Source organism: Staurois parvus, unplaced genomic scaffold (assembly GCF_062004578.1).
Source record: "Staurois parvus isolate SC_StPar_1 unplaced genomic scaffold, SC_StPar_1.0 ptg000136l, whole genome shotgun sequence".
Classification (NCBI taxonomy): domain Eukaryota; kingdom Metazoa; phylum Chordata; class Amphibia; order Anura; family Ranidae; genus Staurois; species Staurois parvus.
Window position 1 is genome coordinate 10,875,085 of NW_028317932.1, and position 22,780 is coordinate 10,897,864.

The window sequence follows — 22,780 nt, forward strand, 5'->3', positions numbered from 1 at the left end:
TCGTAAAATAAACTTGCATAGAGTGTATTTCTTTCAGTTGATTATTAAAGGTTTGAGTTGACCAAAAGCCTTTGTGCATAATCTGCATGTATATTTAAAGGGTAAATATGGCTACCCTCATGTTCATGTTAAATGAAAAATATACATTCAAGCAAGATTTTTATTGCACACACTAAACTACTGCTAAGCTGATTCATATACCTATATAAATAAACTTGTGGAAGGCTATGGATCATCTTTAAAACAATCAGATGCAGAGATCTAATTTCCATAACTCACAATACTGCTGTGTTAAAAACCCAAGCTGACATTTACATCTGTCACCAGAGAAAATTAAAGTATCTCTCATCAATATTAGAATCTCCTTGAAATATTTCAAGCTTTTGAAGATCTCCTGAAATATTTATGTTTTGTGATTTAGTATGGAAGCCAGAGGATCATTATGACAGCCAGGCAGCTACAATTTTAAAAGAAGATTAGCAATGATAGCTCCATAATTCTCATTTCAGTTTTCCTTTCACAGCAATGCTGCATGTAGCTTCTTTTCTACCAATAATTATCTGATTTTAAAGGAAACTTGTAACATGTTCATGTAAATAACAGTCATGTTGTATAGCAAGCATCCTACAATGCCAGAATCACCATTAAGAAGCCATAGGGTTCTAGACAGGACTGCAAAGATGGGTTCTCCAAATCGAGCTTCACACCTATATAACAGATCTATATTCTATGCTCCTCTTTTGAACTCTGATTGAAAACTCTTCCACAAAACATATAACTTACTTAAATCCAATCTGATTGCAACCTTTCCCATCTTTGTACCACTCCCTAATACAGTTTCACATTGAAAATTCTTCTTACTTCTGTCTTGCTCCCTTTTTTGCTTGATTGTAAGTTCTTCTATCTTCTATACTTAACCATTATACCCCAATAGACTGTAAACTCCACTCTCTATTACTTCTACGTTTTACACTGTTCATCTATATAAATGTTACCAGCTTATTCACACTGTGGAGTAGTACTGCTTGACTGTACAAATGCGTTTATGCAGTGCCGTTTGCACAACCAAAACATTACATATGTAGTCAGTAGCATAAGTCAACAGTATTTGCCATAACATAAATTTTTTTAACTATAAGGGGCAAAATTTCTCTCATATGGCTAAAAAATATACTAACAAATAAAACGTGCAATATGGCTCAGTGAATTGTGGCCTTTTTTGCATGTAATTTTTGTGTTTTTGGTGAGATAAAATAATAAATTATGAGATCTTATGGTTTTCAGAAGTTAAATGCACATTTAATGGAGTTATAATAACTCATCATGGTGAATTGAGCTTAATAGGTAATGCCATGTAAGCAGGGGCGGACTGACCATTTGGAAACTCGGGCACTGCCCGAGGGCCCGGGGTCAGTAGGGGGCCCCATGAGATGCCCCTGGTACCTTTTTCATAGGCTTTTTTGAGTTTGGGAAAGGACACAGGGGCCCCATGATCCCCTATTGCCCGGGGGCCCCCTGAGTTATCAGTCCACCCCTGTATGTAAGCATTCCACACTGCACTGTAACAGTAAATTGTATTGCAGTGCAATAGCATTTTGTATGATGTTGTTTAACCAAGCAGGCACACACCGGAGATGCACAAAGCATACTGTACGTCACCTGTGTGAGGCTGCTTGGTTTGTTTTTGGATTGTGTTTGGAGCATGGACAGCTCCCTTTCAGCCAGGAGACAGCAGGAGTTTGCTACTCTGAGAGGAGAATACTCATTTGCTAACTCTAAATGCCATTTAAACAATGTAAACAATTTGCAAGAACATAACATACTTTAAAAATTATTATTAGCAATTACCAACATCTAATTATACCACAACATATTAGTAGAATATATGACAAGCAGCTAATCTCTAGCCATTCTCATAACTATCCACTTTTAGTTCCCCTCATGGGCAGTTTTTATATATTTAGCTACCACAAGCCTCTCTGAGGTCCTGGGGCCTATTACTGGCCATTGAGGTCCTAGGGCACATTCATGCCACCCTTGCCTGTCCTGGACCAAGAAACCTGTATGAAACAGTAGATCTGCCTCTATGATCTTGCTACCTTTATATGCTAAGTCCTCATCACCTGCTTGGGTCACCTAGTGGATTGTCCAACCCACCCATCCTCCCCAAAAACTTTGTAGTAGCCTTCTGAAAACAAACATCTGGGGACAAGGCCCAACTACACAATTGAACTTTGCATAATACAGTGCCCTGTGCCCAACCAGCCTAGCAGCAGTCCTGAGCACTCTCACAAGGGGTAAGGGAAAATCGCTATATGCACACCCACTTTCAAAACGTTAGCATGACTGTGGTCCTATTCCCACATCTGACTTTTCAATTTGTTGTGTTGTGTTTTTGATAAGATTTACGTTTATTTGACACCATTCATCCCTGTGAAAGATGCACTTACTGAAAACCCCACTAAATGCAGAAGCATGAGTTGTGTAAAAACACATCATACTAAAATTCAGAGATGTAAACCTTGCCTTACTTTACTGACTCAGAATTTGTTACAGGCTCAGTTTAAATAAAATAAAAAAAAAAACTTGCCATATTTTAGGATGGTGATTTAGATGCCAGCCACATCACTCTAGAATTGACACCGTCTTAATAATTCAGATGTTGCCTATAACTCCTGGCTTTTTTAATCCTCACAGCCACTGCCACTGCACACCTGGATAGAACGTTTATAGCTTAACAAGGCTTACATGTAATTCCCATGAACCTAAAAATATCACGTTTCATTGCATGCATAAGGATTTAGTCCCCAGTGAATAGATATAACCAGTAAGTTGAAAGAAGCAGGTTAATGTTAGGTGCAGGCAAAGAGAAGAGAAAAAAAAATAAGAATATAATTCAGCTGAAGGGTAAGTGTAGCATGTAATGAATATATTTAAGATGATGATTAATTCTAAATGCTTCCAATTACAAATCTGAAATCCTCATGATTTATTTATAGTTAGTGTAGTAAACTGATGGAAATGCACATCTGATGTTCTCATTTATCTAACTAATATGCCAAAAGTTGTAGAGCCGGGTCTGGATTTATCATTTAAATGATGCCTATGGTTTTAGTGTTTTAGGTGCATTGTGTACATCATGTATGCGTGTATCATTGTGTAGATCAATAAATCTATATATATATATATATATATATATTTTTTTTTTTTTTTTTTTTTTTGTAGCTTGATTTGCAACAAATGTGGTGATGCTAATATTGAAAACTAGCTAATATAGACTTTCAGGTTCCATATCATGGAAGCATCTCCACACATATTTAATAGTGCTCCTACAACCACACAAGTAATCCATATTTGAATAGCATGTTGAGTTCATAAAGTTGGACAGGCACATATCAAGTCTGAAAAGTTTTAAAGTGTGTTTAACAAAATTGTTTTTTTTTTTGGAATTTAGTAAAAATGTTTTTTTTTTTTTTAAAGTGTCTGTATTATGTCTGTCTGGTATATGCCCTCTCTCTGTTTGTAAGAGGAAATCTTTCCAAATCTATCAAAACTGAAGAGTTATATCCTCCTAGTTGGATGATATCCTCATCTCTTGTCTCTGTGACTTTATATACAGGGCACATCTGATGGTATGGAGCCTTCTGGTGGCTCAAATGGTCCCCTTGGGGCTCGGTTCCTAGGGATTGGTGCTGTTTCAATAAGAGGTCCTCATGTCAATAAGGTACAGCTGAAGACTGACCTTGGATGCAACTAATTTTAAAACATATTAAGCCAAGGATAAGTGAGTCTACATGGGTTGGGTATGCAAACAGTTTTGGAAATCTTGCTTGAAATTCACAGACTTTGTGGCAAACCCCACTGAAGTCTATGGAAACGAAACTTGGTATTTCATTTTGCCCTATTGTAGGGCTAACAATCAAGCTATAGAAGGCAATACAAGGCATTGGAACCTGGGCACTGCCAAGGGGGACATGTACCAATGCCAAAATTAAAAAAGTAAAAACAAAAATAAAATTTAGAAAGAATTGTCCACTCACCCTAAAGTTCCAACACACACTGGCAATATGGCTGCTATCAGCCCACCCTTTGATAAAAAAAGAGGCTGGGTCAATCATTCTTTGAAGTTATTGGGCTTGTGACTCAGGCGATCAGGGGTAAAGGCTATGCACTACATTATAGGTTGTTCCCTATTTCTGCCAATCATCCTGCAAAGTTTTCAACTGAAAGTACGCAATTCATGAGCTTTGTGAATCCCAGGGATTCAGCATAATACCATGGTAGCGGAAAACTAAAATTTCAAGCCTAATTGGGAACAAAGACCTGCTCCCTGTTTTCTTCAAATCTAAAATTAAAATTCTTGATATTTTTTTATTTGTATTGTTAATTATTCAATTACATTTTAATAAAATGGTTGCTGTGGCCAATTAAATCTATGTCAGGTATTTTTATTTCAGACGTGTCATTGCCAATTATATTTTTCTGCCTTAAACATCCACTTATGTACAGCTGCATGGATATTGTTCATACAGTAGTGTAATTTATATCCTCAGACCTGTACAATACAGGCAGCTTATTTGCTGTTCCGAAGCTTTCCCATCCTTGTGTCACTAAACATTTTTGAATTCTGTTTACATCCATCTATTTTCCATTGGCCAATTAAAAATGAACACAAACTTTGAATGCAATACTCAATTGTATCAAACTAGATTGGAAGATAAACTAAAATTTACCATTTGCACGCAGAATATCTTTATTCGTGTTGATGATTTCAATATTATTTTTCCTAATTAATTCAGTTGACTTGACTCCCATGTTTCTATTAATACTCTGGTAACACAAAAGCAATAATTAGATTTGGGCTTTGTGCCTAATGATGGTGCACGTCAAGAATAACAACTTTATTTTTAAAATGTCTCTATCTGGCAAATTGTGAATCATCTTGGTAAGGCAATTTTAGCAACTGGTGAACAATCGACTAAGGTTATAATTAGCTGTGTATTATACTGTGATTAATAAATACAATTTTAACTTAAATTTTAGTTTTGGAATTTTCCAAATATTGGACTGGAATAACATTACCCATAATAACACTAGAATGCTGACAAAGTAACTTCTAAAAAGTATTTAGTTATGCTTTGGATACTGTTCAGCATTCGGAGATGGAACTAAATGGGTTTGCAATGCATGTCACTATTAGATTACTTTTACATTAAAGTAGTATTAAACGCCCTGTTTTTAATAGAAGCATGCTACACCACCTGTTAAATGTTCCACAAAACATAACTGTGCCCATATAGCACACAACATACTTACATGGTGTCCTATTCACTGCCACCGACTCCAGGTCACACAGCGGCACTTCCCTAAACTTCCAGGTAGGGGAATATGCGCCCTCTATGCTTTATAATACAGTTCACTAGGGAAAGCGAAGGCTCCAGCTGCTGTTGATCACTCACTTGCTGGGAGGGGGAGCAAAGGAATGGCTTGCAACAAGGGCTGTTTGCTTTAGTGGAGTGGACTCTGTATTGCCAGCTCAGAGTGTGCATGTAAAGGTTGCTCAGTGGGACCCTGTAAGGTGATGGAGACACCCAAAGACAGGAACCACATAAGAGAGCATTTTAAGAAAAGAAATACAAGAAACCACAGGCTTCAAAAGAAAATCAGGCATGCAAACATTGTATATACAGTATATATGGAAACCAGATATAGGTTCTAAACTTTTTCAGTTTTAGATTCTAAAACTGAAAAAAATGCCTACAGTTACACTTTAAAACATGATTTCAAAATTTGGACTATTTTTCTGCCACACTAGGTCTCTGCAGTGGGGTGTATTAATAGGAATCTCATAGTGGAGCTCAGGTTAATCCACTTTGTAACCCCTCCCATGCGGAGCACTTTTTCTATTAGAATGAAAATCCGAAATTACATTTCTCTCTTTAGTTATGTCATAAGCAAAAATGAGACTGGTTATCTCTAGCTTCAGCCTAAACCCATGGGGTCAACCTACTGTAGATTCATTTTTTTTATTTCCAAAGCTACAGTCACCTTATTTTGCTTAGAGTCTCAGGCGCAGATTAGGTCCACCAGGTTTATGTGAATGGATAGCAAACCTACAGTAAACACATCTTAAATCTCTTGTCTACCAGCCGTATGCAGATAATAAAAGTGGTATTAAACCTTAAAAAAACGTTAAAAAAAAACACTTTTGCATGTCTGAATTTCTTTGGTTGATACTAAAGGTTCTTTTTTTTTTCAGTAACAAATATGTCATACTTACCTGCTGTGTGCAGTGGTTTTGCATGGAGCAGTCCCGATCTTCCTCTTCTCAGGTCCCCTGCCGGTGCTCCTGGCTCATCCTCCTTGACCAGTGCCTCCAATAGTAAGCTGCTTGCTATGGGGGCACTGGTGTGTGCTCCCTCCCGAACCCTGCTCTATGCGTCCACAAGAAACATAGAGCCTTGCCTCAGCTCGGCCTCGTCCCCCGATTTCACCTCATTGGCTGTGATTGTTTCTCAGCCATTGAGGAGACTAAGACCCAGGAGACCCAAGGCTCCTGTACACATTGCTGGATCAAGGAAATTATTGGGGGGAATGTGGGGGGAACAGCACACAGAAAGTTTTTTTTACCTTTAGAACCACTTTAAATGATCTCTTCAATAGTTCCATTCTTCAGGAGACTTACAGAGTCCTATAGAGCCTCCTTTACACGTACACTTCAGGCTGACAATACAAAGGAGTCTCAGTATGCCCACTAAAGCACATAGGCCCTGGTAAGCAACTTCTTTGCGCCTCCTCCAAGTTGTTGATTGACAGATATTGGAGTCTACACTGTTCCTGGAAGTTCGGGGAAGCACCACTGTGCAACCTGGAGCTAGCATCATTTACTATGACACCATGTAAGTGTTTTGTGTGATATATGAGCACAATTATGTACTGGGGACTGTTTAACAGGTGTAGTAGGATGCATCTATTAAAAATGGGAAGTGTTTAATAGTAATTTAATAAAAACATAATCCTTAAAAAATAAAATCTGTTTTTTAATCTCTGGTTCTACTCTAAAACTCATTAAACAAAAATAGTAAATTATCCCAATACTATATGCTGAAATATTTCTGTCTGTGTGATCTTCCAGCTGTGGCCACATATTATTCAGAAACAAATCAGCTAAAAATAGAATGTAAGTTGTCGGCTCCTGTTAATGTCACCCACGTATTTGTATCCTGTGTGACAAGGTGGATCACTGAGGAGTCAAAATCGCCCAAGAGGCTTTCTTCCCTCTCCGACATGTGAAAACACAAAGCGTTTCAGTTATTCCGTGCATACATTTAAACTCGGTTATGCCCCCTCTAAGCATCTTATCAGGGTTGTTTTGGTAGCAGGCAGGAATTTGTGGTTTTCTTCATTTCTTCATAACAGCCGCAAATAAACCAAATATGACAGAATGGCTGCATGCTATAAATAATCATTCCGGTGTACAGTTATATTAGGAGGTAGTTTGGATGCCATGATAATACCTAAGAGGCTAATCTTAGACGTGCAATGGCATGAGATGAAAATAATTGTCTAAGAATAGCTGACCCAGGGGAGCCAGCCTGCTAAAGATATCCATAGGCCTAAGCCGCTTGCACTTTAATTTATTTAAGAATAATCTTTAACAAGCTTTCCTTGAAAAGAATTTGTCATTTTCCATTGAGCAATGAGTATTGATTTGTCGCTTCGTTTTTCTTAGGCCATTGTGTTTGGGAATGCCAGACAATGTATGAAACTGTGTAACAGTAGTTAGCTCTGCATAATTAATGAATTGCTCTAACCCCTTTCACTATAATTCAATTCACTCTTTAAAATGTCATTGGAATGAGAACTAAAGGCTAATGTTTGCTTATTCTATGAAGTCTGAACATGTAGCTTCTGTGCTTTGTCACCTATAAAAGAACACCTGGAGAGGCAGTAATTCACTAGAAGAGGTTTGAAACCCAGGGAGGGTGTCCGGATTTATATTGATTATGTACTGTTTTTTTGTTGCTGTATTATAGCCTGTATGTCTGTATATACTGTTAGTGTATGTAAACTTTTAAAACACAAGTTTTATTATAAATATGAATTTAAAAACAAAATACAAGTACAAAAGTTACAATGTAATAAATCCACCCTGGGTACTGTCTCCATGCAGCTCAATCTTCCAAAAGCAGTGGGAAATATTAAAAAAGGCCCAAGACAGATGACCTTCACTTTGTACTTGCTAGTGGTGACGTGATTAAAAATAAAATCAATTTCTGTGGTGTCTAAATCTGATTACTATACTGGTATTTTACATTGCCAAACATTTGTTTTACATTAGTCAACATATACAGATAAAAAAATCTGTTCTTTGCCCCCTTCCCGCTCTGCCCTGGCTTCACTTGAAGTCATTCTAAATGCCCAGGGGGTGGGAGGGGCTTATTGACCAGGTGACCACTAGGATTGGCTGTCACAATGGTCATATGATCGGCAGCCTATCCTGTAAGCTCTTGAACAGGACTAGAGACTTAGAGATGTCTATGACAGATTGGTCACTGTGCAGTGAGTGCATTCTTACCATAGAAGCCTTGGATGTCTATGGACACATATGTGCAGCTGCACAAATACATTACATGGGCAGCAAGAAGTTAAAGCTGAATTCCAGGCAAACAGCTAAATACAAAGATGATTTGTTTGGTTTAACTATCAAAGTATTTGGGGTTTTTTTTTTGTTTGTTTTTTTTGTAAAAAGCAACTTAATTGACAGAAAAAAACCATAGTACAATTGCATTACATAGTACACAGCAGGAGGTACATCACTGAAGTCCATATTATTAAAGCTTAGTACAGACTTAGCAGGCAGATCTCGGTGGATACATTACAGTGGTAATACAATCACTTAAACAACATCCAAGTATTTGTATTGTTGTCAATCCAGTCCCAATATTTGCACAACTCTGTCTGACAGGGCAGAAGACCCTATTTTTCTCTGCTGTGGCTAGGTAACATATACAGGTCTTGTCCATACTTTGTGCCTTTGATTGGACAGTCAAAGAGAAGCAGCAGACTCATAAGCTCTCTGTCACTCTTCTGTTCTCCCCTAGCAGCATCTGTCTTGTTAAAACATGACCACTGCAGCACAACCGAATTAATAGATTACAAGTACACTCTGCCATTGTGGTAGATGGCTTGTAGTTCTCAATGAACTGTGGGGGCGCTGATGATTGCTCTCATATCTCTTTGATTCTTCCTGCCATTCAGTAACTGCCTTCCTGTACAGGAGGTATGGGCAAACAGCTGACTAAGTGCCTGCAGGATCCTGGCATTGTTCCTGTGATCAGCAGGTTGCTTTACAGGCTGCAATGTAAATAAAATAAGAAATGCACATTTTCATACCTGCAAAAAGGTGAACTTAGCCTTTAAATGCATTAACAAAAAGGAATGGTGAGCATGTCCCTTTAAATGAGTAAACCGTGTATATCACCTCCTATTATTAAGATAGTGATTAGAATACAAATAAATATAACAACAAATAAATCCTGCAATGTCAAAATACAAATGTGCTTCAAAATCAGCTAATATAGTGAAAAATTACACTAATAATGGATACAAAGTTCATTAATCTATACAGTGAACAGTTCACATCTATTTTCGTTATTTCCAAGTGACAACTAGTGCTCAGTGCTGGACATCAAAAAACCAGTGCTCCTGTGTTCAGACTGCTGTCCTCAAGCCAAGCCTCTTACCAGACAGAACTGATCTCAACAGGAACCAGGGGCGGACTGACCATTTGGAAAACTCAGGCACTGCCTGAGGGCCCGGGGTCAGTAGGGGGCCCCAAGAGATGCCCCTGGTACCTTTTTCATAGGCTTTTTTGAGTTTGGGTAAGGACACAGGGGCCCCATGATCCCCTATTGCCCGGGGGCCCCATGAGTTGTCAGTCCGCCCCTGACAGGAACAGATCAAAAGCGCTTGTCAATTAAAAAAAGCCAACATTCCCACAATCAGGTAGGTCCATGACCCTGCCTGCAGGTTGTAGCAATTGTGTCCCCACAGAGAAATCCCAAAGTCAGCTCTCTCAATCCACTGAACACTCTCTAACACATATATCAATTAAAAAGCAAAGAATAGGAGAAGCCTAATAGTGCAGTAGGTAGTTAAAATGTTTAATGAATGGTTATTGCACTTAAATAATATAAAAATCAACAAGCAATATACACATGTCCAAGGATGGCAGCGAGACCCTCCGGCATGCACGTGCATGATGACGTCATAGATATACCTTTACCTTTAAAATATATTGCAGGAGCAGTCCTATTGACTTTAATGGGCAAGTCTGGCAGGTGGTGCTGCCTCTCCAACTCAACAATCCGCAGCAAATTTGCTGCAGCCGAGACAATAGGCATCATGGCCATGACATGTGTCATTGGTTATGTTACGTGTTAACATGTATTGCATAAAGCCAACCTTTGGGCTTACAAAAGAATCACAAAATTTTTGCTACATTGCATTATGATGAATTACCATGTGTTGCAGCTTGTTGATATGTATGTGCTTAGCCTTAGTGTGTTGGGGTGATATTCAAAGTCAATGACACTGCAATACCATTCCTTTTGGGTGAATTTACATCTATGAGTTGTGTTTACTCATGCATTACAACAATGCATGCTACAAACATTGACGCATTGCAGTGCCATTCTTTTTGAACATCACCCCAATGCAATGTACATGTATTGCAATGTGCTACAATGCGTAGCAATGCCACATAGTGTGTTGTAGGGTGTTGTGCCCCACATTCTTGGCCATACCTAATATTTGGTATGGTTCTGTGTATTAAAAGTCCATTTGTCTTAATGCAATGAACATTAATATGTGACATAATCAATGTTAATACACTGCACAAATCATATAGTTCATTTAGAATTTATCTCATGTCTTCAATAAATATATCTCAGCATATAATAAATATATTAGATATTTAACTTTGCTACAATTCAGTTTCCTATTTTAGAAAGACCAGACAACACCAACAAAAAAGGGAACTGACCTCTCTTTGTATCACAAGATGGAACTGAAAATAATTATTATATTTTTAAAAAATGATGATTGCAAGGAATGGAGTGAACATGAGTAAGCAAAATCTTGTACGGAACAAAGGGTGAGTGTCCTTTTTTGTCTCGTGGAAGGTTACAAAATAATTTCAAGATAAAAGAAAAATGAAGTGAACAGAAAAAAAGCATGATCACTATATTTACAGAAAATAAGCTGTGAGGACACACAGGCCTGCTAAATATGCAGATAATGATGCCCACATGCAGGTTGATTACTGTCAAGTGTTTTTTTTTTTATACTGCTTGGAACATCCTTAGGAAGTGTACTGTATATTTATGAAAGCTTAGGGCCACAACAGCTTTTTTTACCTCGTAAGATGTTGAAGATGAACTTTCAAATTTGTCATTATTGGACTTACATGTGTTTGGTTACAGTGGTGAAAATCAGACTGTTCATGCTGCAGGGGAATAGAAAGAGTGCTCAACAGTGGCTGGTAATGCCTGTGCAGTGACATCACCCATATGCTTCTATGGCCCATCTGTTGTCAGTGCTCCCTCCTCTCCCCTGTAGCACCGGGGAGCTGATCATATGACTGGACTAGAGCGGGCTGAATAAAAGGTATATACATCCTTCTTCCATGGGTTAGGTAATATAGGTGTTAGGGTGGGGGAGGGGCAGTTTTAAGATTAGTTAAGATTAGGCCAGAATTTGACTTTAACCACTAGGCAATGATTTACTAATCTAGGTTACTCTATTGCTGAGAATTTTACACTTAAACCACTGGGTCTGCACACTTGCTGTTTTGTATTTGATGAGTTCCACTCTCCCTATTAGCTTTACTACTTTATGTTCTGAAGAATGCAACAAGAGGTGCTGGAACATACAAAGGTGGCTGGGAATACCCAAAACTCTCAGGTAGAGAAGAACAGACTCAGGGATTGAACCGTAAGATCTTGCTGTTGGTATATTCAACATATAGGAAGTCAGGAGTTTATCTGAGTCCCAGAAAAGATAATCAAAAATAAAGATGTCTTGCATTAGACTGCCCCAATACAGAATTAAGTCAAATAACATTTTATTCTTATTTTTGGGAAAGATTCAAAGTCAGTTCGCAGATTTGATAAATGATGTGCTCAAAATATAGTCATATAGTAAATAACGAAATCCTTAAAAGTTATTTAGCAACTCTTCTGTGAGCCAATCATAGGAACGTAAAAGAGCTCCAGCTAGATTCAGTCTAACCCATAACTACTTCAGGCGGCCTTTATGCATCTCATATAGGAAGGGCCAGACGTCAACAAGACAAATAAAATCTAGATGCGTTTTTTATATTCTTCCTAAAGCTAAAGCACATAGATCTAGATTATTTATAAGGAATGCATAGATTATCTAAAAAAATCAACTGTGCCACCCTTGTGCTATTATAACAATACAATACCTTCATAACAACAGATGCTACATTCATTAATAGGACTTGCTGATAGGCATTGCATAAAATTGATTATTTTTATCATAAACCTACTTTCTTTTAACAAATTATCGTGCAAGAAAAATATTATTTAACCCAAAATGACGATTACTCACATAGAGATTTGTTTTCCGGATTACATTTTGCAATTCAAATCGCAATGGCATTAAACAAAATAAATAACACATAAAACTTTTGTAGCATCCAGGAGGTATAAAAATTAGATGGAAGATGTTTGTTTATATAGTTTTTATTAACGCAATTGTCAAAATAGGTTTCAAACCTTAAAAAACACACATTAAGCGTTCAATATAACTCATAAAAAAAATGAAATCAGTCATGCTGAATGGTTTAAATGTTTGTGTTGGGGTGATTTAAGGGCTGTGGCAATATACTAAATATCATATACAGAGACAAGAGCCAAAATAGATGGGATATGAGTAGTCCAAGACATATTGATGGGCAGCACAGTGGTTAAATGGTTAGCACTAACGCCTGGCAGTACTAGGGTCGTTGGTTCGAATACCAGCCACGGCACCACCTGCCTGGAGTTTGCATGTTCTCCCTGTGCCTGCGTGGGTTTCCTCCAGGTACTGCAGTTTCCTCCCACACTCCAAAGACTTGCTGGTAGGTTAATTGGATCCTGTCTAAATTGGCCCTTGTATATGAATGTGAGTTAGGGACCTTAGATTGTACGCCCCTTGAGGGTTAGGGACTGATGTGAATGTACAATATATATATGTAAAGCACTGCGTAAATTGATGGTGCTATATAAGTACTTGAAATAAATAAATATTGATGTACATATTTATGATTTCACTGAGCTATGATTTATTTACCTGAAGGTAAGCTGGATCTATACTTGGCAAAATAGGAAGTAACTTTCAATAAATTAAAAATTCTACAAGCCTTTTTTTAATTCAGACACAAACATTTTAATTATCTAACTTTATTTATCTTCTAGAAAACCTGAGTTAATTAAAAAAAATTAAATACTGGGCCAAATTTCTTATCTTGTCTATACCTATAGTACACTGAATCTCTGACTTGGAACAAGCATGGTGCAAGTAAAGTCAAGAGGGGGACTCCTAATCTGCAGACATTTTTCAGCCAGCCACTCTGCAAATACTGAAGCCATACGTGTTGATCTACTAAAAGGACTTTGCTAGCATTAACCAGTATTAAGGGAAATATGCACTCTCCCATCACTGACTTTCACTTTTGAAAAGTGTCATGCCAATTCAGTGGTGTTTAGTTATCAACAAATAGACTGTTACTTTGCTAGGGAATTTTCCTTAGCTTAGTAAATGTGCTGGAAAATCCATTTTGCAAAGATTACCCAATCATGTGAAATAAAAAAATAAAAAAGCATTTTTATTTGCACATGATTGGTTGGGGAAGTCAGCCGAGGTTAAACTCATTCACTAAGCTATGGGAATATTCCTTTGCAAAGAGGCAAATGCTCTTAGAAGTCAACAGTATATTTGTTGGAAAATTGACCCCATTGAATCAGCATAACAATAAGGCAACTAAGGTTTTAAGAAGGCAAAGTCAGTGATGGCAGCCCCCATATTTCCCTTATTACTGGTTTCCTTCTACATAAACCACAAAGAAAAACTATTTTGCACTGAGCACCAATAAAAATGTTCGCATCCAATTAGGTTTGCACTAAGACTGGCCATAGATTAAGCAATTTTCTTGTTTGAAGGAAAGAAAATTGCTCGATTGCTGCATTAACACGCTGTCAGTCACACTGTCAGAATACAATCGTGCAGAAGGAGGTTTCCCTGTTATCAGAATACAAAGATTACTGCTACTGGCTATAGTAGCAGTACTGCTGGCAGTAATCACAAGAAAAAAACCCAACAGGCTGGTTGTACTGAAGTCGATCTTCAGGACAACCAGCCTGGCCATAGATGGATCATAATTTGTCTGGTTCCTGTTCAAGTGGCTGAATTTTGATCTGTGTATGGCTAGTTTAACACTACAACTTTAAATGAATCTGGGGATAGACTGAAAGCCAGAAGTAGCAAAAAGTAACATTATAATCACAGAAGTTAGAAGCCTTCAACTGTTGATAAATTGGTATTGATTGCCTATATATACAGGCCGAATAATGCAGTGATATAGTGCTAAATTTGACTCGACTCTGACTTTACTGAACTATTATAATCAATGGCATTCCTCCCTTTAAGAACGGATCCTGATATTGAGCTGTACAGAGAGGCAGTGGCACCTAGTCTCATCTTCAAATGCTCTCATCTAGTTGGCAGACAGCGAGAGCAATAACAAGCACAATGGAATCTCATATAGTGAGCTCCAACAGATGATGGGATTAGAATTTTCTAGTAATGAGAGGATCAAATTTAATGTTGGAACAGACAATTCCATCAGCATCACCCAGATTGTGCAACAAATGTTCACATTAACAAAGAGAGAACAAGACGGTTAAGCCAGAACAGTCATGGACTTGTTTAAATGCACCCAAATTCTAAGAATGTATTTAAGGTAAACTAAAAGACACAGACCATAGACAACACATCTTTACCAACTCTGAATTTGTCCTCTGCAACAGTGATCACATATAGGGATTACACAGGCCTGAATAAAGGTTACAAACACTTTTTTAAAACAAAATTACACTTATTTAGTTGAAAATTGCTTAGTGACTGACTGAACCTTGTTGGAAGATGTAATTATTAACTAAATGAACACCTAATCTTTTCATCCTTTGTTGTATCTCTTGTTCTTCTGATCTCCTGCAGCCTTTTTCTGTCTACATGTATGCACTCCAGGCTGCATGGCATTTCTTATGGCGAGTTTCCTGATGGTGACAACAGTGGACCTTGCCTGTAATGTGTGTAGAAATAGCCACCAGTAGTCTCCATTGGAATCCCATGCAACAGGATGGCTAGACAGGAGCACAATTGGGAAACAGAGACAGAGCACTGTCACTCTAAAGCTGGCTGCACAGAGATCAAAAAGCAAACAAATTCCCCTATCCACATAAGCAAGGTGGTTTGAGAAATCATCCCTTCTGTGCTATTGTATTCTGACAGTGCGGATTCCTCCACTGTCAGAATACACTGATCGGCACTGCAACCAATTGGCTGCAGGCTCTGATTAAATAAAAATCAACCAACAATTGAGAGGAGCTGATAATTAGATTGACTTCTCTCTAATGGGAATGGACATAGAGTGATCCAAATTTGGCAGATCCAACGGAACCTGCTGAATCACGATCAGTCTATGGCTAGCTTAAAACTGAAAGTGCAATGGGTAAGGACCTCCAGGGCAGGATCACCAGGTATTTTTTTTTTAATGAAAGTTGCAGATTTAAAAAATGTAAACTAAAAGTTCCATGAAATATTTTTTTTAAATCACTAAGACGGTACTTACGATGAATAATAAAGTGTCCATTATGCTGGTAGCTGTCATGTTCATGAAATCTTCAGTTCTCTGCCACTCACCCAAATATCCAGGAAGTTGTGATTTTACAGTGCTGTGGGGGTTAACAGGAGTGGCTGGACCTGTGACAGGCATTTATCAAAAGTGCCAGCTATGCCCACCAATTCTGCCCCCCTGATCACTTCATAAAAGCTGTACTAATGCTTCCTGCAATGAAAGCACTTTATGAATGAAAGACGTGGACCTTTCATTCATCCGCCTGTCCTCTATTTATAGAATGCTTTTCAATGTGAGAAGCGACAGTATGGTATCTATGAATGAAGAAAGGGAGTGGAACAGGCGGGCATAGTAGCCACTTTTGACAAGTACCAATGACAGTTCCCAGCTGTACGTATTAACCCCCACAGCACTGGAAGATCACAGCTGCAGGAGTATCTTGGGGGTATAGTACTGAAGATTTCAATGAACATGGCAACCACCAGCACCAGGGACACCTCATTCATTGTAACTATCATCCCTGGTGCTGATTTAACAACAAAAAGTTCACTAAACACAATCTTTAAAATGACTTTTGAAATTGCATTAATGTGTTAAAGATTACGTGAGATTTAGTGCTTTAGTTTACATATGCTTTACTGCTTATAATGCAGTACTGGGTAGAGCCATGTTATCTCCACACATCGATCCCTTAGTATCACATACAGAACATTAGACAAAGCATTTCAGTCTGACAAATCCCTTGTAATTCCAACTACAGTCTGCCAAATTCCAGTAATATTGTTTGCACTTTATACATGGGGAAATTTGTCACATGACTGTGACTGTGCTTTGCAAATGTCCACCCTAAAGGGAACTTGCCGTCACTTTAGGAACACTTGGACAAGCAAATTTCTACTAGTTAGGAAAAATAGCATTTTTTACAAATGAGATTGAAATAGAAAAATATGGTTATTTGTACTACTGAGCTGTGTCTGTTTGCAGCAACAACACAAAAAAAGAAACATTCTACATTGTTTCAGTCTGCTCTACAACATTATGAAGTTGCTGAATTTTAGCCATGCAATGAGCATTTCCGAGACATTTAGTTGAGACTCAATCTTCTCTAGAAGACATTTATTTATCTTGTGTGAAATAAAACCTACAATCACTACCAGGGGTAGACTGACTATTTGGAAACTCGGGCACTGCCCGAGGGCCAGGGGTCAGTAGGGGGCCCCATGAGATGCCCCTGGTACCTTTTTCATAGGCTTTTTTGAGTTTGGGCAAGGATACAGGGGCCCCATGATCCCCTATTGCCCGGGGGCCCCATGAGTTGTCAGTCCGCCCCTGATCACTACAAAATGTGCACTACATGCACCAGCATTTACCAGTAAGGTTGGCCATTCAATGTCCACTAAAATGCAAGCTGTTGTATAGTTTTCAACTTTTTGTTTGCTATAATTAGGCCATGTATACGGTAAATGGCATGTCAGCCTAAAGGTGATATTTTAGTTATATATGGAGCTTGGTCAGCTGAGTGAGCTTTTTATATGTCTTGGATACTCCAACAACTAGATCTCTCTGACATAATTCCCAACTCTGTCCACCTAGGAGTATTGGGAGTTTACTCTCACCTCACCTGTGTTTCAGCACCTCCTGCTACATTCTACTGTATAAGAATAAAAAAAATCCAAAAGGAAGAGTGAGGCCATTCATAATGGCTACAGCAAGTGCACTGACCAAGGAAATGAAACTCACATATCTCACCAGGAGTCCCTGAGACAGAAAAATATAAACTCTCCAGTATCTACCAAAGCTAACTGTTGCATTGGAGTAGATGGTTATTGCCAAGGTTTAACAAAACTTTGAAAAACCTCTGCAATCGATTGACAATTGTTCCTTTTCACCAAAAAAAATGACAACAGGTGTTTCATTACTTGGATCATACCCCATTAAGAGAACTCAGTTCAAAGACTGTGCAGATTAAAAAAAAAGTTCTGTCTATCATTATTCCAAAGATTGTATTAGAAATGCAAAGCCATAACTTATGTATTTCAGTTATGTGGAAAAAAGTCAAAATTCATTGGAATTCAAGAATATAACTCTATATCACTATAGACTAGTGCTCAGATTATATAAATCTATCTTCTATGCAGCATGTTACAGCAAGGGACATCAGTTCATACTTTATCTTAGTGGAAAAGGTACACAAGACAAGGGATTCAGAACATGGTTGGAATGCTATGAATGTGGAATGTCTATTCAGCCTTCTTTAGATTTACCAAAATTATATAGTAGCAGCCCTACCTAAACCAGCCACACTCTAAAATGATTGCCGGATTGCAAAGCTCTTAAATTTGGTTGATCTACTCTTTATATCTGCTATTTCTTCCAACCTCTCTATATAACACCTGTGTGACGGATAATGGGGAACTTTGGGTCTTTGTATGTAAAATACTTCTAGCTTCTCTGACGTTAACTCTCTGAAAAAGCAGGACAATCAGCCATTTCACTGGAGATGAAATAACACTTCATAATATAAAATAACACTTCATAATAAAAGCTTTCAGTAACTGTTTTCTGTGAAAAAATTTAGAATTTCACATCTATATTATACAGTATATGTGAATTGTTTGGATGAAAAAAATCATTATGAGATACAATAACAAATACAACACAATGATTAGTAAACTGGCCCTATACTTTGTCAATATTCTGCCATTATTAAACAAAAAAGTAAGCTCCACCAAAAAACAGCAGTCATTTTCCTCCTGTAAGCCAATAAAAAGTGAAAGGAGATTGATATCTAATGGCTGCTGCACTAGGATACTGTTGCTCTTTGATATGTGTTTGTAACAATGTTTGTAGATGATATTCAGATTAATTATACCAATATTAAGAAAGCAGTATTTGAAATGCACAAATGTGCTATCAATGCTGCCACCATTCTTCCCACCAATAGATTTATTTATTAAGACAGTGCAATGATGACGTGCCAAATGCAATAATTCATAACAGGCAAAAGATTTTTACCTTTCACTGGAAAACGGTTGCCATGGGGAAATGAACTTTGTACAATGGCCAATTTTTTGTCAGGTTGTTTTGTGAATATTACATATTACTCTCAACACATTTTTTCCTAAAACTGCATATCTATATATATGAAAATGTGGCATTATAGTTATGTACTAAGCAATAGTCATTAAGGTCTATTACGCAGCGAGCTGGAGGATTTACAAAGCCAAAACTATCTTTCAGATGGATAGAATAGGGATTAGAATCCTGCCAGTTTATTTATTTATTTATTTTGCTATTTGCTTCACATTGGTCAGATTTCCCTTTCCTCTTGTCCCAAAGATGCAACTAGAAAGATTGTGTCCACATTGGAAGATCTACCCTTACCTTCTTGTGACAAATGTCAAATTTTGGATTTCCCACCACTTTTTTGTTCTGCTGATAAAGGTCACAAAGACAGACAGAAAGCGTGAATCTTCTCAGTGGATACATAGTATTATAAAACTCAACAAAAGCTCTATTACTTCTCTACTCTACCCAAAACTTAAAAAATGTTTTAGATATATATACTGCACACTTTAATGACTGTTAAAAAGAGTGCCAATCCTTACTAACAAATTTGAACATACCTACACAATGCGTGCCCCTAAAAGCAAACACAACGCATATATTGTGTTGCTATAAACTGCTGTTCCAACTCATATAGTTTTCTTGCCATAAAAAAAGCCTGGTTTTTTTTTTGGCCTGGGTGGAAAGAAATAAAATTGCTTGATTCCCCCATTATACAGTCAATGTTGATGGGGGAATGCCTCGCACAGCGCTAGTGTGTTCTGCTGGCGGGGGGTGCGGGCAACCTTTACGGCAAGCAGAACACAACTTGGGTGCAATCAGCTTGCCCATAAAAGGATTGAATCTTGGCCAGTTCCTGCTGAACCACTGAATTTCGATCCATGTATGGCCAGCTTAAAGCAAGCCGTAGATGGCTCAATTTTCTTTCCTTCTACCACAGGTAAGCCTTCCTAGCCGGCAGAACACAATGATTGCTGCTAGCAGAGATAGCTGCGGGCAGCAACTGTATGTAAAAAATCTGACAGGCTTGCTGTACCCAAGTCGATTAAGAGATCGACTTGGGTACAATCAGCCTGCCCATACATGAACCGAATCTCAGACGGTTCATGTATGACTGGCTTAAAGATCACTAAAAGTAGTTGAAATTAATTATTCCTTTCAATCTCTAAGGTTCTACAAGAAAAGGCCTTTATGGGTCATGTTCACTTAGCCCACAGACATACATGCTCATTGACTGTCTATGCACTAGACTGCAAATAGAAAAAACTTTTCCAGCTGAACTACTCACACTCATGCAACCTCTACTTATTATCTGTGGTCAGCTACAATCAGCTAAGGGGCTACTGGCAGTCTCTACAAGAGAAGCAACTAATTCACACACTGCTCTGATCGCGAGAGGTTAGGGTCATTTAGGACCTCCCTAGCGCAAAATAATGAACCTTCAGGAACATCTGAACAAGCAATCAATGAGTGTTTCCTATCCTATGGAAAAAAAGGAGTCGGAGTTACACTATGTTGGAGGATCAGCAAAGGGAAATATGTCATTTTTAGTGCAGATATTGGCGCATTTTCTTTGGTCCATATCAGCAATGCCATTACACAAGTTGTATGTGCTGTTGCACCAGTCACGCCAAACTACTTTAAAAGTGATATGCAACAGTTTCTATTAATGTTTGATATTACCAAAATAATCAAGCACCTGCACCAATGTTCTAAGTGAAAAATTGCTCTAAAATATTCACCATTGCCACAGTGGTGTAAGTTGTGTAGTGAAGAGGTGCGAACAGAGAGGAGTGGCATTGCAGGAGGGGAGAGGAGGTAGATGTGTAAGGACAGACAGCACACCGCCATCATTCAACAAATTACAAATTGTTGTGCTACAATTTTATTTGGAACATAAACATCTAAATAAGAGTGCGTAAAGAAATTGGCACTGTGCGCCCATATTTGTTAACCACCCATGTAGGATGTGTGACACTTGTATCCATTGGCCAGGTTGCAAAGGAGGTTTTTGTGGGTACCATTGATAAGGGGTTGGTTTTTAGACTCCTGGCCAGCCTCAAACCCATTGCTGAACCTATGAACACCTAGTACAGTATTGGCCTGTATAAACCAAGTCAATGTACTTAAATCATTTTTAACAGTATAAAAACTGTGTTAAAAATTGCATAAGCATATTCAATAAAACCTCTCTCAGGGGTAGGAGGAGGCTGGATTTGTCCTGCTATCAATGAATGCCAACCAATTTATATGATATGTTGGAGTCAGCTTTATTTTCAAACTATTACAGTCAGAGACTCCGTCCAGACTGCGGAGCTTGCAAATATACAGTATTGTGTCTGATAATTTCACCTGTCACTTTACAACTGATCTCCAAGTGTTACGTGTCTGCGTTGTACTAATTCAGTGACAACACGCATCATTTCTAAAATGAAATTGGACAGAAGTTTACATGTATCACAGAGAGTGGAGTCCTGCTTAATCTGCACCACTGTTTAGAATGTTATTTAAATGAAGATGAGAGCCCCATAGGACCAAACAGGTTGGCAAATCTGAAAACTCAGGTGTAGAAACCTTGCTGTCAGAGTTTTCAAAGCCTACAGAAACCAATACAGAACTGCACCTACTGGTGTCTGCACAGAACTGGGATATCTGTTTTGGGAGGGCTGATTATTTAAATATGAGGCCTGGCAGTGCTCCTTGTATTCAAATAGCCTGTGGGTTATCTGTACCAAATACTACTCCAATACATCCCAAAGCAGAAGTGACTGTCTAAACCTTACAAAGCCTAGCAGTGACTGTATATGTTAACCAGTATTGATATTCACTTTGTATTTAAAGGCTGAGCTGCTGCCCATATTGATCTAATACAATTCGTTTTACATTAATACTGTATATGCTGTGAGGACAGCTCCTATACATTGCACTAGATGCATCCCTTCAGTGATAACGTTCTTGAGTCTTTTCTCATGGATCAGTCATGTTTCAATTAATTCATGATCCCCGCAGGGCACAGGCAAAGGTAGAAATCTATAAATAGGTGTATGATGATAAAAGAACGCGATGTATTATGGACAAGATTACATAGAGCTATGCTAGCCACATACTGTATATACATGCACAAACCTATGGAAAATGCATATCAAGTATATGTAAACAGAAATATATATACATTTATGAGTGTATATATACATGTGCACACATATATAGTATAATTAGTAAACACATGCACAATTATTTACAATGTGTATGTATACTGTACATATATGCGTATATACAAATGTAATATAACTACATATATAATTTATATATGTACACATGCATATGTAATGAAAGAGGTCTATGTTCCAACAAACTGTACATGATGCCACGTAACACAATAAAGCAAGTAAATCCTATATATGGTGTAGAACAGTGGAGTAGATCAGGGAAAACCCTCAATAAAGGGCAGTTGTTTTTCTTTATTAATGCCAAGTTCACAGGCACTGAGTGTCATGCCACCATGCAGAGGGACCTCTTACCTGGACTGATCATGCTGTGCATTCTGTGCTGTGCCAGGAGCTTCTCCCGTCCAGAGACCCCATCTGAAGAAAAACATGATTCACTCTCATAAATTGTCTGCAGCATATTCCAATCACTCTCTAGTTCAGACACATGAAAGCTTCATCACTCTTCTGTACGGAAGCGACCCTTCAGCAGTCTTAACTCCTCCACAGGGGGAGGAGGCAGTGATACACACTTTGACAATTATTCCATTTTTCTACACATATTTACTGTGCTAAGTACTCT

At 38.1% G+C, this 22,780-nt stretch overlaps 1 protein-coding gene across 3 annotated transcripts in view; it reads right to left on the reverse strand.

Moving 5' to 3' along the window:
• The window catches only part of HDAC9 (histone deacetylase 9), a 778,880-nt gene that overhangs the window by 340,958 nt on the left and 415,142 nt on the right, over positions 1-22,780 (reverse strand). For 2 of the 3 annotated variants that reach the window (XM_089673174.1, XM_089673176.1), the window contains one exon: positions 22,513-22,575. The exons of the other annotated variant lie outside the window; for it this stretch is intronic. In XM_089673174.1, coding sequence (XP_089529300.1) covers positions 22,513-22,575 — 63 coding nt within the window. The remainder of the gene's footprint in view (positions 1-22,512; positions 22,576-22,780) is intronic. 3 annotated transcript variants of the gene reach the window in all.